The 12,860-nt window shown below is 47.4% G+C and overlaps 1 protein-coding gene across 1 annotated transcript; it reads right to left on the bottom strand.

The window, feature by feature from the left end:
- Rtp3 (receptor transporter protein 3) lies at window positions 1–6,838 on the bottom strand. Its single transcript, XM_051173379.1, has 3 exons — window positions 6,641–6,838; window positions 4,605–4,852; window positions 1–83 (listed from the first exon to the last, which is right to left on the bottom strand). The coding sequence occupies exons 1-3, from the start codon at window positions 6,796–6,798 to the stop codon at window positions 1–3; spliced, it is 489 nt and encodes a 162-aa protein (XP_051029336.1). The 5' UTR covers window positions 6,799–6,838.
- Between the last annotated feature and the right edge of the window lie 6,022 nt (window positions 6,839–12,860).

The following is a 12,860-nucleotide window of genomic DNA, read 5'->3' as shown; positions in this document are numbered from 1 at the left end:
TTACTGTCTCTTTGTATATGGATTACATCTTACAGGAACTGTGGCTTGTGCTGAAGGACAAAGTCTAGAAACTACCATCATCACTGTTAAGAAAAATAATTTTCAAATTTCAAACATGGGGCGACTGATGGATTTGTTTATGCACTGATAATATTAATAGACTAATTTGCACATACCTGTTCTAAATAATGCTTACTTCATATTTTAGGAAATATGTTCTTTAAAAAACACAGCATATAGAATGAGTTTTGAAATTGGATGCAGTATTTTCAGGAACCAAGGACTAGAGGGTTGTAAATGGAATAGGATTTACCACCTTGAAAATGTTCCAGTATACTATTTATTTTTATTGAGAACAGTCTTCCTTGAGTATAAACAAGTTGCTATCTCCACATTTTAAATTCATTCTGGTAAGTCCTTTTTTTTTTTTTTAAATTTGTTTTTAGTTTTATGTTCATTGATGTTTTGACTGCCTGTATGTCTATGTGAGTGAAGGTGTCAGATCCCCTGGAACTGGAGTTACAGACAGATGTGAGCCACCACGTGGGTGCTGGGAATGGATCCCTGGTCCTCTGGAAGAGCAGCCAGTGCTCTTAACCACTGAGCCATCTCTCCAGGCCTGGCAAGTACATTTTAAATTGTATTTACACTCTCAGGAGAGACTAAAGGTATGATTTGGGTCTGGAGGGTGGAAAGAAGTGTTGGTACATGTAGTGCATTGGGCACGTGATGCTCAGGTGGTGTGGGCTTGGGAAGGTCTCAATGGTGTGTATGGGGAGCCGTCCTGTCCTGACTGGGCATCTGATGGTCCTGGGACATCAGAACAAAGAACAGAGGCAATACCCTCAGGGCTCATCCCTGTAGGTGGCCTGGGGACTGAGAGGTGCACACTGATGGCCACCTAGAAAGACTTCCATGTGGGAAGCAGGAGGGCTCTGCTTACTGGAGAGCAGCCCTGGGTGGGGCGTGAAGGAGCCCTGGGATGTTAGTTTGCCTTGGCAAAGGCAGGCTCTCTTTCGGACTCTCTGCTCTTGCATCACATTACAGCACTGGAAGAATTGTATAAAGCTTCTATTTTTATACTAGTGTCTTATACTAAAACAGACAGGAAAGTGGCTGGTTGTCTTGAAGACAGGAGAGAAAATGCACATGTATGTTGTGAGATGTGTTTGTATGAGTGGACTCCCCCTGGTTAGTCCAGCGCCGCTGCTACATCCTTTGCAGTGGAGAAACATTCTGAATTTGTGTTGTCAGATGCTGTGACATCCAGGCATGGAACACTGGATGTCTAAAGACCCTCGAAAACTAATTTTCAAATGCAGTTTACTTAAATAGCCACTTGTGGCTACCATACTGTACAGCAAGGCCTAACCTGTTTGATTGGTTAGGGAAGAGGTTATCTGGGATTTAAAAGGGGGGGGGGGAGGGGAAGGGTTTACTTTTTCTTACCTGAAAAACTGATTTGCTCCCAGAATGATATAATTTTAAAATGTCACTACATACACACACTTAATTAAAACAAAACGAAACAAGACAAAAACCCTAAAACAAAAGGGTTACTAGGCCTCGGAAATGGCTCAGCAGTTAAAGGTATTGCTACCAAAATGTAAGCACCAGAGGAACCCATGGAAATGTTAAGTGGGCACAGTGGCCCACCTGCAATTCCAGTCCTAAGAAATAGAAACAGGGTGTATTTGGAGAAAATTGGCTAGCTAGCCAAACCCACAGGAGCTCTTTCTTGTTTTGAATAGGAAACCCTAGCTCAGTGAATAAAGCAGAAAAGATGATAGAAGATGATTCAAACTCAGGAAAGTGGCTGGACTCAGGACTCTCCATACACACACACACACACACACACACACACACACACACACACACACGCCCTACACACAGAGAAAATGGAAAGAAGATTAAAATTGGTACCTTGGTATTTTGCCTGTGTCAAGTTTGGATTAAGGGCAAACATTTTTATCCATAATAGACATAAAACAGGTAGCGCCCTGCAGTCACATGGAGATGGTTGTCTCAGTAGAGGGTTACTTCAACTAAAAGCAAAACAAGGGGAAGTAGGCTAAAAGATGAAGAGTCAAAAAAAAAAAAAAAAAAAAAAATGGGGACTCGCTTTAAATTTCATGCCTTTCAAATTGAAGAGTTGTCCCATTTGGATGACCTCAGAATTTTATTTCATACTCAAGTACATGTTTTATGCCAAGATGTGAAAGCTGTATGTGTAAAGGCAGAAGTGTAGAATTTTGCACAAATAGACTGTTCATAATTTATGTAAGTTTTATTTCAATAAAAGCCAGCCTTTTGTGTAAAAAACCTTGTCCCGTGTGTGTGTGTGTGTGTGTGTGTGTGTGTGTGTGTGTGTGTGTGTGTGTATGTGTATGCATGCGTGAGCACACATGGGTACATGGGTGCCTGTGCTGATTTGTGAGGAGCCCAGAGGTTGGGGTGGGGTCTTGACTTCACCACTGTGGTGTTTACTCCTATTGTTACTATTGAGGCAATCTCTCTCTGAGCTTGTACATTTCTCTTTTGGTACACTGGCTGGCCAGTGACTCCCTATAAGCAGTCTGTCTCAGGGCCCCAGTGCTGGAGGGACTACACGACTCCACACCCTGCTTTTCACTGGTGCTGGACTTTGTACCTGAGCAGCATTTCCTGTTGAGGCATCTCCCTAAGTCCCCAAATGGACTTGTAAACGCATCCCTCTCCCCAGGATCTTTTCCCCATCGCAGAGCAGCTGCATGCACCTCCATGGTGATTGTTTGAGAACCCAGATGTTCAGTTACTGCTTCCGTCTCCCACCCTCCCAGACTGACAGAGGGTATGAGTAAAAGTTGCTGAGATCACCGGTTCAAGACTTCCAAATGGATCTGAGTCCTCAGCTCTTCAGATTCCAGTTCTTTATGATAGGTCAAAATCATATATATATTTAAATATATTCAGGTGGGAGTCATAAAAAAATTAACTGTCTGCTGAGCATCATGGCTCATATCTGAGATTCAAGCACTTGAGAGGCTGAGGCAGGAGGATTGATATGAACACGAGGCTAGCCTAGATTATCTAGTAAGTTCCAGACCAACTTTGACTACATAATGAGATCTCAAACCTACCCCAACTTGCCCCCATGAGGGAAAAAGTATAGAGAAGAAAATGAACTATCTTCAGATGAAAAATTCAGTGGCTTTTACTGCACTGACGGTGTTAAGAGACCACTATTATCTCCATCAAATTCCCAAACATTTTCATCACCCATTCTCCACAAAATCCACATTGATTAAACAGTGGTTTTATATTTTCCCCTTTCTCCAGTCCTGGTAGCCACCTGTGGACTCTACTGACTTTATTGACATTTCACATAAAGGGGTTACACAATGTATGATTTTTTGGGGATGTTGTAATTTTGTTTTCCACTCAGCATTCTTTTTTCAAGGCTCACATACCATATTTTATGTAAAGTATCACAACACCAGCGATGAAGATTAGGAAGACCAAACGTTGGCACAGTCTATACGACATGCAATAACCGAAGCCCTTGCAGCAGGCCAGGCAGCTTTGGCCAAAGCACTGGCAGAAGCACTCCCAGCACTGGCAGAAGCACTCCCAGCACTGGCAGAAGCACTCCCCGCAACCCTCACAGCAAGCTTTGCAGCAGGAAGATTCACTTGGTGGCTGGGTATGGCTGCTTCTCTCTACCTGGTAAGTAGAGTGTGTTGGTGGACTCCAAGAACTGCGCACAACGCGTGAGGGAGTAGCTGCAGCGCGTGGGGACACAACAAATGAGGGAGTGGGTGGGGCACATGAGGAGGAAGTGGGTGGGGCACATGAGGAGGAAGTGGGTGGGGCATATGAGGAGGAAGTGGGTGGGGCACATGAGGAGAAAGTGGGTGGGGCACATGAGGAGGAAGTGGGTGGGGCATATGAGGAGGAAGTGGGTGGGGCACATGAGGAGAAAGTGGGTGGGGCATATGAGGAGGAAGTGGGTGGGGCACATGAGGAGGAAATGGGTGGGACAAATGAGGAGAAAGTGGGTGGGGCATATGAGGAGGAAGTGGGTGGGGCACATGAGGAGAAAGTGGGTGGGGCATATGAGGAGGAAGTGGGTGGGGCATATGAGTAAGTAGGTGGGACAAATGAGGAGGACGGGGACAATGCCTTTTGGGTCTTGGACCTCGCCTTCTTGTTTCCCACGTCCGCTGTTCTGCTGCTCTTGATGGGAGAAGGCATTTGAATGACACATCTAGAGGTAAGTGAGCTTACTAGTGACAACTGTTGGGTTGTCAATATCATAGTTGATGGGCTTGAGGTGTGGCTAACCTTGCGGTCGGCTTTGGTAGGGTTATTGATTTTGGGGTCCACGTTTGATGCTTGGGGCTTTCCCACTATAGAGGAGGGCTGTGAGCAGGGAACGTTGCTGCAAGTCGCAGTGACCTTAGGCTCCTTAGTTGACTTAGAGAAGGTGGGAGACAACGGGCCTGCTAGTGGTTTTGAGGCTAGGCCTAAGCCCCTCTGAGTACAAAAGCCTTGCAGACATGCCTCACAGTTGTTGCTGTCGTGTGGTCCTTCGAGACTGGTGTCTGCAAGCAAAGGGATCTCACCCATTTGCTCAAAACCTTCTCTGTAGCACTTCTTCAGAATTCTGAAGAGCAGATTGTTCAAGATCCTTGAGATGTTGTCCCACGTGAACTCCGGAGCCATAAATGGAGCCTTAGGGCACTTGTTGCATCTCTGAGCAAAGGCCCTCATCTTCACCTGTCCCTTGCCCATCTTCTCACACCAGAACATGTGGAAGACCATCAGGACGCAGCCAGAGGCCCAACTTCGAGAGCAGGAGGAACAGCAGAACCTGCGGAGAGGACCAGGGTTTCAGCCAGGCTGCGGGCAGGTACCAGAGGGAGGACTTTCTCACTAGCAGGGAGAGAAAGGAACGGAGCCTCTCTTCCTCATCTCCACCATGTCACCAACGTGCCCTGTAACCGCTGTCAAATGCTTACCGTGTTCTAAGTCCAGTGTGTACTTTACAGAGGCAAGGAACCACATGAGACCTCATCACACTCCACCCAACTCAAGAGCCAGGACTGGAGCTCTGGTACCTGAATCTTAAGCCATTGCTTCTTCAAACATGGTTGTAAATGTGTTCAAGGCTATACACGCAACAGCCCCCCAGGGACCCTGTGCTGAAATGATCAAGTGGGTCAGGAGAGAGCTGCAATCTCCTGCCTCAGAGACATGCAGCCTGTTTTTGTTACTCAGGCGCTGTGGTTTGTAGGATCCCCAGAGATCAGAGCCCCCTGCTAGCTCTTCTTTTGTGGCTCCCTCTTCCAATACATTCATTGTCTTACACATACCAGAGACTTTTACACGGTTTATGAGTGCTTGTCTCCAACAACACCCCGTCTCAGCAGAGAGCAGTTTCCCTGAGATTTGCACAGATACCTGTTAGGGACAGTGAAGAAAGAACACAGAAAACCTGTGCTGCCTACAACAGGGGAGACATCTATCCCTCATCAAATGATCCATGAACTAACTCCCTCTTGATTCAGTCAGCTTGGGGCCATGGAACCTGTTGGCCATGGGACTTGCACAGCAGTAAGATCTCCTTTTCCGAGACTCCAGCCCTCTCTGCCTAGGTAATCCTGGGAAATGTTTGTTCAGTTAAATCCTGTTTTGTATTGTTTTTGTTTTGTTGTTGATTTTTTCTTTTTTTCTTTTTTGGTTTTGATTTTGTCCATATCAGGTTGATCCCAACTTTCCTTGGGACATGGGCATCTGCAGTCTGAGGGTAGGGGTTGGAGGAGGCTTGGCAGAATGAGGAGGCTCGTGCATGCTGAGTAAATGTACCGCTGAGCTACAGTCCCAGACCCCTCTTTTCTGCTTCATCTTAGCCTGTCCTCTTGGGGCAAATGTGGAAATGAACTAAGGTGAGGAGACACTGTCTGGGAACTCTCCCTCAGTTCTGCACAAGGGCCTGAGCTGTCCTGAGCTGCTGCCCACAGATGTGGCTTGGTTTTGGTACTATGGTTCCACTGTGCGCCAGAACAGAATCCTGGGCTCTCAAATAAACAGACTAAGGCTTTGCTCTGGAGTTTCCCAAGTCAGCTCCTGCCTGGGAAAGATCTAGTCCTCTCACAGAGGACAGCAGGCGTGACAGACATCAGGAGTCTACCCACTGTGCCCTCCTACCTCCACCCATAGGCCTTGGAGCACCCACTTTCTCTGGAAAGAGAGGGTAAAATGTTGGGTGGCCGATAGAAAGAATCTATTGGCTCATAGTAGACAGGGATACAGTTGCTTTGCTGTGAGCTGATTTGGACCGCAAACCTGTGTCCGTCTGAGGAGTCTCCTCAATGTAAACCTGTCTCTTTCCAAGAGCTCCAGAAAGAGAGAGTCGAGGCAGGGGGAAAATGCAGAGCCCTAGGGTAAATGGACCTCCATCCTCCCCTTTCTCACTGTCCAAATTCCCAGCAGGACTTCTTACTAGTCCTGTCAGTGTTTTAAGTTCATAGTAATGGGGCAGGGATCCCCAATCTCTAATCAAACTGGAATTCCTTCCTGTATTCTTCAGCGTGCAAACCTGGACAGAGGAGAAACAAGCAAGGACCTTCTGGCACATGGACCATCGTTGCTCCCTCACCTGGCAAAGGTCTTTTGCTGGTATTGAGTCCATCCTGGCTTCAGAACATCAGGAAGAAGGTCCTTGTCTGGCACGAGGGTCCATTTGTGCCATGGCTTTACCTCCTGAATCAGCTCCTGGAACACCTGTTGCCATACTTCTACATCTTCCTCCATCATGGCTGCAGCGCTGTGCTTAGGCTGGGGCAGGGTCTCCTGAGTGAGGGCAGGGTCTCCTGAGTGGGGGCAGGGTCTCCTGAGTGGGGGCAGGGTCTCCTGAGTGAGGGCAGGGTCTCCTGAGTGGGGGCAGGGGCTCCTGAGTGGGGGCAGGGGCTCCTGAGTGAGGGCAGGGACTCCTGAGTGAGGGCAGGGACTCCTGGGCTGGGGCAGGGGCTCCTGAGTGGGGGCAGGGGCTCCTGAGTGGGGCAGGGGCTCCTGAGTGAGGGCAGGGTCTCCTGGGCTGGGGCAGGGACTCCTGGGCTGGGGCAGGGACTCCTGGGCTGGGGCAGGGACTCCTGGGCTGGGGCAGGGTCTCCTGGGCTGGGGCAGGGTCTCCTGGGCTGGGGCAGGGACTCCTGGGCTGGGGCAGGGACTCCTGGGCTGGGGCAGGGACTCCTGGGCTGGGGCAGGGACTCCTGGGCTGGGGCAGGGACTCCTGGGCTGGGGCAGGGACTCCTGGGCTGGGGCAGGGGCTCCTGGGCTGGGGCAGGGTCTCCTGAGTGAGGGCAGGGACTCCTGGGCTGGGGCAGGGGCTCCTGAGTGGGGGCAGGGTCTCCTGAGTGAGGGCAGGGACTCCTGGGCTGGGGCAGGGTCTCCTGGGCTGGGGCAGGGACTCCTGGGCTGGGGCAGGGTCTCCTGGACTGGGGCAGGGACTCCTGGGCTGGGGCAGGGTCTCCTGGGCTGGGGCAGGGTCTCCTGGGCTGGGGCAGGGTCTCCTGGGCTGGGGTAGGGTCTCCTGGGCTGGGACAGTCTCCTGAGTGTCTCAGGGTCTTCTGGGTGGGGCAGAGTCTCCTGAGCTCAAACAGACCTGTGTCAGGAGGTAAGGTTGTCCTCTTCAGGGAGTGGGGGTTCAGGCTGGCAGTCCCCCAAACTTGAATTGGGACTGTGGTTCAGATCCTTCTGTCCCAGGGACAAAGGTCAGTTGATTCTCTTCCCAAGTTCAGAGGACAGCTTGGGGAACTTGGAAGTCTGTGTCTCAATATACTAGTTAGACTCCAAATCAGGTGTGAGCTGCCTCTGGCACAGAGCCCCTGGAGGCAGAAACCATACTTGCATTTCCTGGTTCTAACATTCAAAAGTTTTCATCTACTGAGCTGCTGGAGCCCTGCTTGGGGCAAAAGGGTCCTCCCTGGGATGCCCACACCCTGTGAAGTCCTCATTTAGACCTAGTTCCTCAGGAGGATGGTGAGCTGCAGATACCCGGCTGCCCCTGCCTACCACCCATAGCCTGAGCAGAGGTCTCCGGTCCTATTCTCCACTTACCGAAGATCAAAGTTGATATGGCCCGGGGAGATTAGGTGGTGTGTCTCTAGGTGGGTGGGAGTCTGCTGGCCCGAGACCAACAGGAATCCATTGCCTTCCTCCACGAGGTGGGCAGTGTTAGAGCAGGCAGCACTGTGGTGGTAGCCGAGAATGTTTACACCACAAGACTCAATCTACAGAGAGGGTGGGTCTTCCTGCCACCCAATTGGACATTGATGTTTCCCAGGCTGCAGGCCCAGCGTGGAAGAAAGGAAGGAAGCAAGGGGAGGGGCTTTCTATGACGTTTGGAAACCAAGCTTTCCCGGGCTTCTCTCCACTGTCTCTGCTCCAAATCACAACAACCTCATGACCAGACTCAGATCACGATGGCCCTGTCCATCCTGCCCTCATTTAGTTTCTCAATGTTATTTACTCAGTTATAAATTAACCACATTTGGGGAGGTGGTTCAGTTTCTTTTTCTCTCCCCCCCCCTTTCAACTTTTTTTTTTCCCCCAACTTCTTTGGCTATGTTGTGTTTACCTGTGATCTGCTTGCTTATTCTAGCTTATAAAAAACAGAAGTTCTCTCTTTGTGGTCAATGGTGCCATGCTTAGGAGAGGGCCATTCAGAGGCAGAAGCAGAGACTAGCTTTGAATCGCCGCGAGGAAAGGAACGCTTGGAACCTGACCAGCCAGGCAAGAGAAGTTCCTCCCTGGGGCCTCTGGAGGAATGGAAGGACTGCCGGCCGACAGCTTGCCTTTGGACTTCTGCCTTCCAGAACTGTGAGAATAAATCGTTCTGGTCTTAAACCTTTCGGTTTGTAGTCTAGTTGTGACAGGGGACAGGAGCAACAGATACAGACTCATATTCTATTTTATAAGGGCACAATTGCATTTCATATTGTAAAGGAATCTGCACATACACATCGCAGATGGCTCAGCATGGGCACCTGCCAAAGATTTATTTGTTCTAAGTTAACCTTTGGGAGTGCCGGGAGTCCATGAGCCCAGCTTCACAGAGAGAGACAGTGACGAGGGAGATGAATGGGGACCACAGGGAGCTAAGGGGACCAGAGCCCCAGAGCTCGAAGCCAGTTGATCTCCAACCCCCACCCCCAACAAGAGGACAGAGACTACACTGTAGAACTGGTTTTCGTTGCCATTCCCTGTCAATCTCTTAGCAGGAAATGAGGCTTCAAGCGGGGAGGGGCCTCATTTCCTCTTGCGGCGTTTCTTTAGCGCCCTCTACCGAGAAAGCTCAACAAGCTGTTCCCTGGAGGCTCACAACCACCAATAACTTCAGTTCCAGGAGATCTGACCTCCAAGGACACCAGGAATGTATGTGGTGCACAGATACACATTGAGGCGAACGCTTGTACACATAGGATAAAAAGAAATCCTTAAAAATGCTTTTATTAGCACATGCTCCTTATACACGATAACTCATTTTATTATGATACATTCATATGATACATTCATAGATGGGCAGTCATTGCCTCGATGTCTTTAGTTGCTTACCCTCTGCTGAGCCCACTGTTCTCCAGGAACCTTGGTTCTACTTTCTACGCCGCCCCCCCCATGTGTACCCCAGTGTCATTCATTAGGGTTGTTTACAGGAGGGTGGGTGGGAGCTTGCACACTGGGGCATGTGCACATTACCAGGAGAAGAGAGATTCTAAACAGATGTGTGTGTCCCTCCCTCTGGCTAACAGGCTGTTGAAGTAGGAATACTAATACAATAGGTCCCACAGAACAAAAGCCTCCCCAGGAATCCCAGTCACAGGCCTGGCACCAGCAAAGTGCTCAGAGGGAGGTTGTTCTCTAGGACAGCTTATTATGCTAAATTAGCATATCATTAACATACACTAAATTAACACACACAGTCCTTAGCTCTTGGTTCATCTTTTTTGTAGAATGTAAACACTGGTTTAGGAGAGGTAGAGAGAAATTAGGAGGTTTTCTCTTCCTAGTTTGACCAAACTATATGCAAACCTGTTTTTGCTTTGTTGTTTTGTTTTATTTTTGTGTTTTAGAGACAGGGTTTCTCAGTAGCTTTGGAGCCTGTCCTGGAACTCACTCTGTAGACCAGGCTGGCCTGAAACTCAGAGAGATCTGCCTGTCTCTGCCTCCTGATGCTGGGATTAAAGGCCTGTGCCATCACCACCTGGTGCAAATCTGTTTTTTCTTATCAATCTTTGTTGTCCAATTTCTTTAAAAAAATATAAGGAAGCTACCAGGTGCTGGTGGCACACACCTTTAATCCCAGCATTTGGGAGGCAGAGGCAGGAGGATCTCTGTGAGTTTGAGTCCACCCTGGTCTACAGAGCTATTTCTAGGACAGCCAAGGCTCCACAAAGAAACCCTGCCTTGAAAAACCAAACACACACACACACACACACACACACACACACACACACACACACACGCTCTCTCTCTCTCTTTATACATATATGTATATATATATATATATACACACATATATATTATATATGGTGATGGATTTATGGATACAAGTACAGTATCATCAAGAAAAAAGAAATTTCCAGTCTATTATAAATAAACTCATGAGAACATGTGGCTTACTGTTAGTCAAAATATTGATTTATATACACAGGGTGAATATACATATTTATAATTAAAAAATATGTATTATGTATACAAATTTCTGCCTGCATGTATGCCTGAATGCCAGAAGAGGGTACTAGATCTCATTACAGATGGCTGTGAGCCAAAAAGTGGTTGCTGGGAATTGAACTCAGGTCCTCTGGAAGCACAGCCAGTGCTTTTAACCTCTGAGCCTTCTCTCCAGCTCCTACATATCCATAAATAAAATATTATTTATTTATTATTGTGTTATGACTCAGAAAGTAACATTAAAGAGTTTTTTTTTTTTTTCTTTCAGTCTGGGGCCTGGGAATGTAACTCAGGTCATCAGATTTGGCAGCAAGTGCCTTTACTGAGTAGACTCGCTGACTTGCAGATATCTATAATTTAGTACATGTATCTGTATATATGTGTGTGTGTGTATACATATATACACACACACACACATACCCTTTCCCTCTGTTTGTTGATAGGTCCTAGAAATAACAGCACCCCAGAAGCAACAAACACACAGCATTGCCTCTTTGTTTCTAAACACTGTTTCCTGACAAAAGGAGTGAAGATGCCTTTGAGAAATTGCTGATTCTAGGGCTGGGTCAGGGGGAGCAGAGCCTGGTGGGGGGGAAGTTCCTGGAAGAAAAGAAGATTTGGGTATAGTGTGCACATATGTAATCCCAGCACCCAGGAAGCAGAGACTAGAAGTTGGCTGAAAGTTTGAGGCCAGACTTGGCTACATAATAAGACCCTGCCTTCAACAACAATAAAACAGAAAAGTGCTCAAGAAACTAAAGTGTAAGAGCACAGAGGGACCAGAGGCCAACTTGAAAGGGTTTTATTAAATGAAGCTGGAATGATTTGTGTAATAAAACAACAGGATAGTGTTTGTGCTGCCTAGTCTATGTCAACGTGACACAAGCTAGAGTTATCTGAAAGGAGGAAACCTCCATGAGATCCAGCTGTAAGGCTTTTTCTTAATCAGTGATCAATGGGGGAGGGCCCAGCCCATTGTGAATGGTGCCATTCCTGAGCAGTGTCCTAGATTCTATAAGAAAGTAGGCTGAGCAAGTCATGAGAAGCAAGCCAGTAAGCAGCATCCCTCCATGGCCTCTGCATCAGCTCCTGCCTCCAGGTTCCTGCCCTGCATGAGTTTCTGTCTGAACTTCCTTTAATGATGAACAGTGATGTGAAAGTGTAAGCCAAATACACTCTTTCCTCCCTGAGGTGGTTTGAAAGAAAATGGTCCCCAAAGGGAGTGGCACTATTAGAAGGTGTGGCCTTGTTGGAGTGGGTGTGGCTTTGAGGTCTCATATGTGCTCAAGTCATACCCAGTGTCTCAGTTCACTTCCTGTTGCCTTTGGATTAAGATGTCAAATTCTCCAGTACCATGTCTTTGTTCACGCTGCCATGCCCCCCTCCCCATCATGATGATAACTGACTAAACCTCTAAAACTGTAAGCTGCCACCTCAGTTAAATGTTTTCTTTTATAAGAGTTGCTGTAGTCATGGTGTCTTTTCACAGCAATAGACACCCTAACTGAGATACTCCCCAACTTTCTTTTTGGTCATAGCATTTTCTCATAGAAATATAATCCAAGACAGTATTTGGATTATGATCTAAAGTATAAAATAAATATATCAAACCCTTCTGTATACTGTGAATATATGTTGCTCTCATTGGTTGATAATAAAAACTGCTTTGGCCTATAACAAGGCAGTATAGCTAGGTGGTGGGAAAGCCAAACTGAATACAGAGAGAAAGAAGGGTAGAGTCAAAAGAGATGCAAGCCAGCTGCCCAAGAAACAAGATGCCAGCATAAGGTAAAAAGCCATTGCCACATGGCAATACATAGATAAATAGAAATGAGTTGGTTTAAATGTAAGAGCTAGTTAGTAATAAGCCTGAACTATAAGCCAAGCAGTTTATAATTGATGTTAAAACTCTGAGTGATTATTTAGAAGTAGCTGCAAGATAGGGCAGGATAGAGGAAACTCCAATTACACACCAACCCATACAGATACAAAAGAATAATAGTAATAGCAGAGTGGAGCTGGGATGTGGCTGTTCAAACATAAAGACTTGGGTTTAGATCCCCAGAATTTCGGGGCTGGAGAGATTGTGGTGATATATTATTTGGGATTTATTAAATCTTGCCTGAGGATTCAGAAAGCAAAGTCAG

Source organism: Phodopus roborovskii, unplaced genomic scaffold (genome assembly GCF_943737965.1).
Source record: "Phodopus roborovskii unplaced genomic scaffold, PHOROB, whole genome shotgun sequence".
NCBI classification, from domain to species: domain Eukaryota; kingdom Metazoa; phylum Chordata; class Mammalia; order Rodentia; family Cricetidae; genus Phodopus; species Phodopus roborovskii.
Note: the sequence above shows the minus strand (reverse complement) of the source record. Positions and strands in the feature narration are given on the sequence as shown.

Coding starts and splice junctions, on each gene's coding strand:
- Rtp3 (XM_051173379.1), bottom strand. CDS start 6,798: ATGATGGAGGAAGATGTAGAAGTATGGCAACAGGTGTTCCAGGAGCTG. Junction 4,853..6,640: donor CAGCAAAAGACCTTTGCCAG/GTGAGGGAGCAA, acceptor TCCTCTCCGCAG/GTTCTGCTGTTCCTCCTGCT. Junction 84..4,604: donor AGAAGGTTTTGAGCAAATGG/GTGAGATCCCTT, acceptor TTTTCTTAACAG/TGATGATGGTAGTTTCTAGA.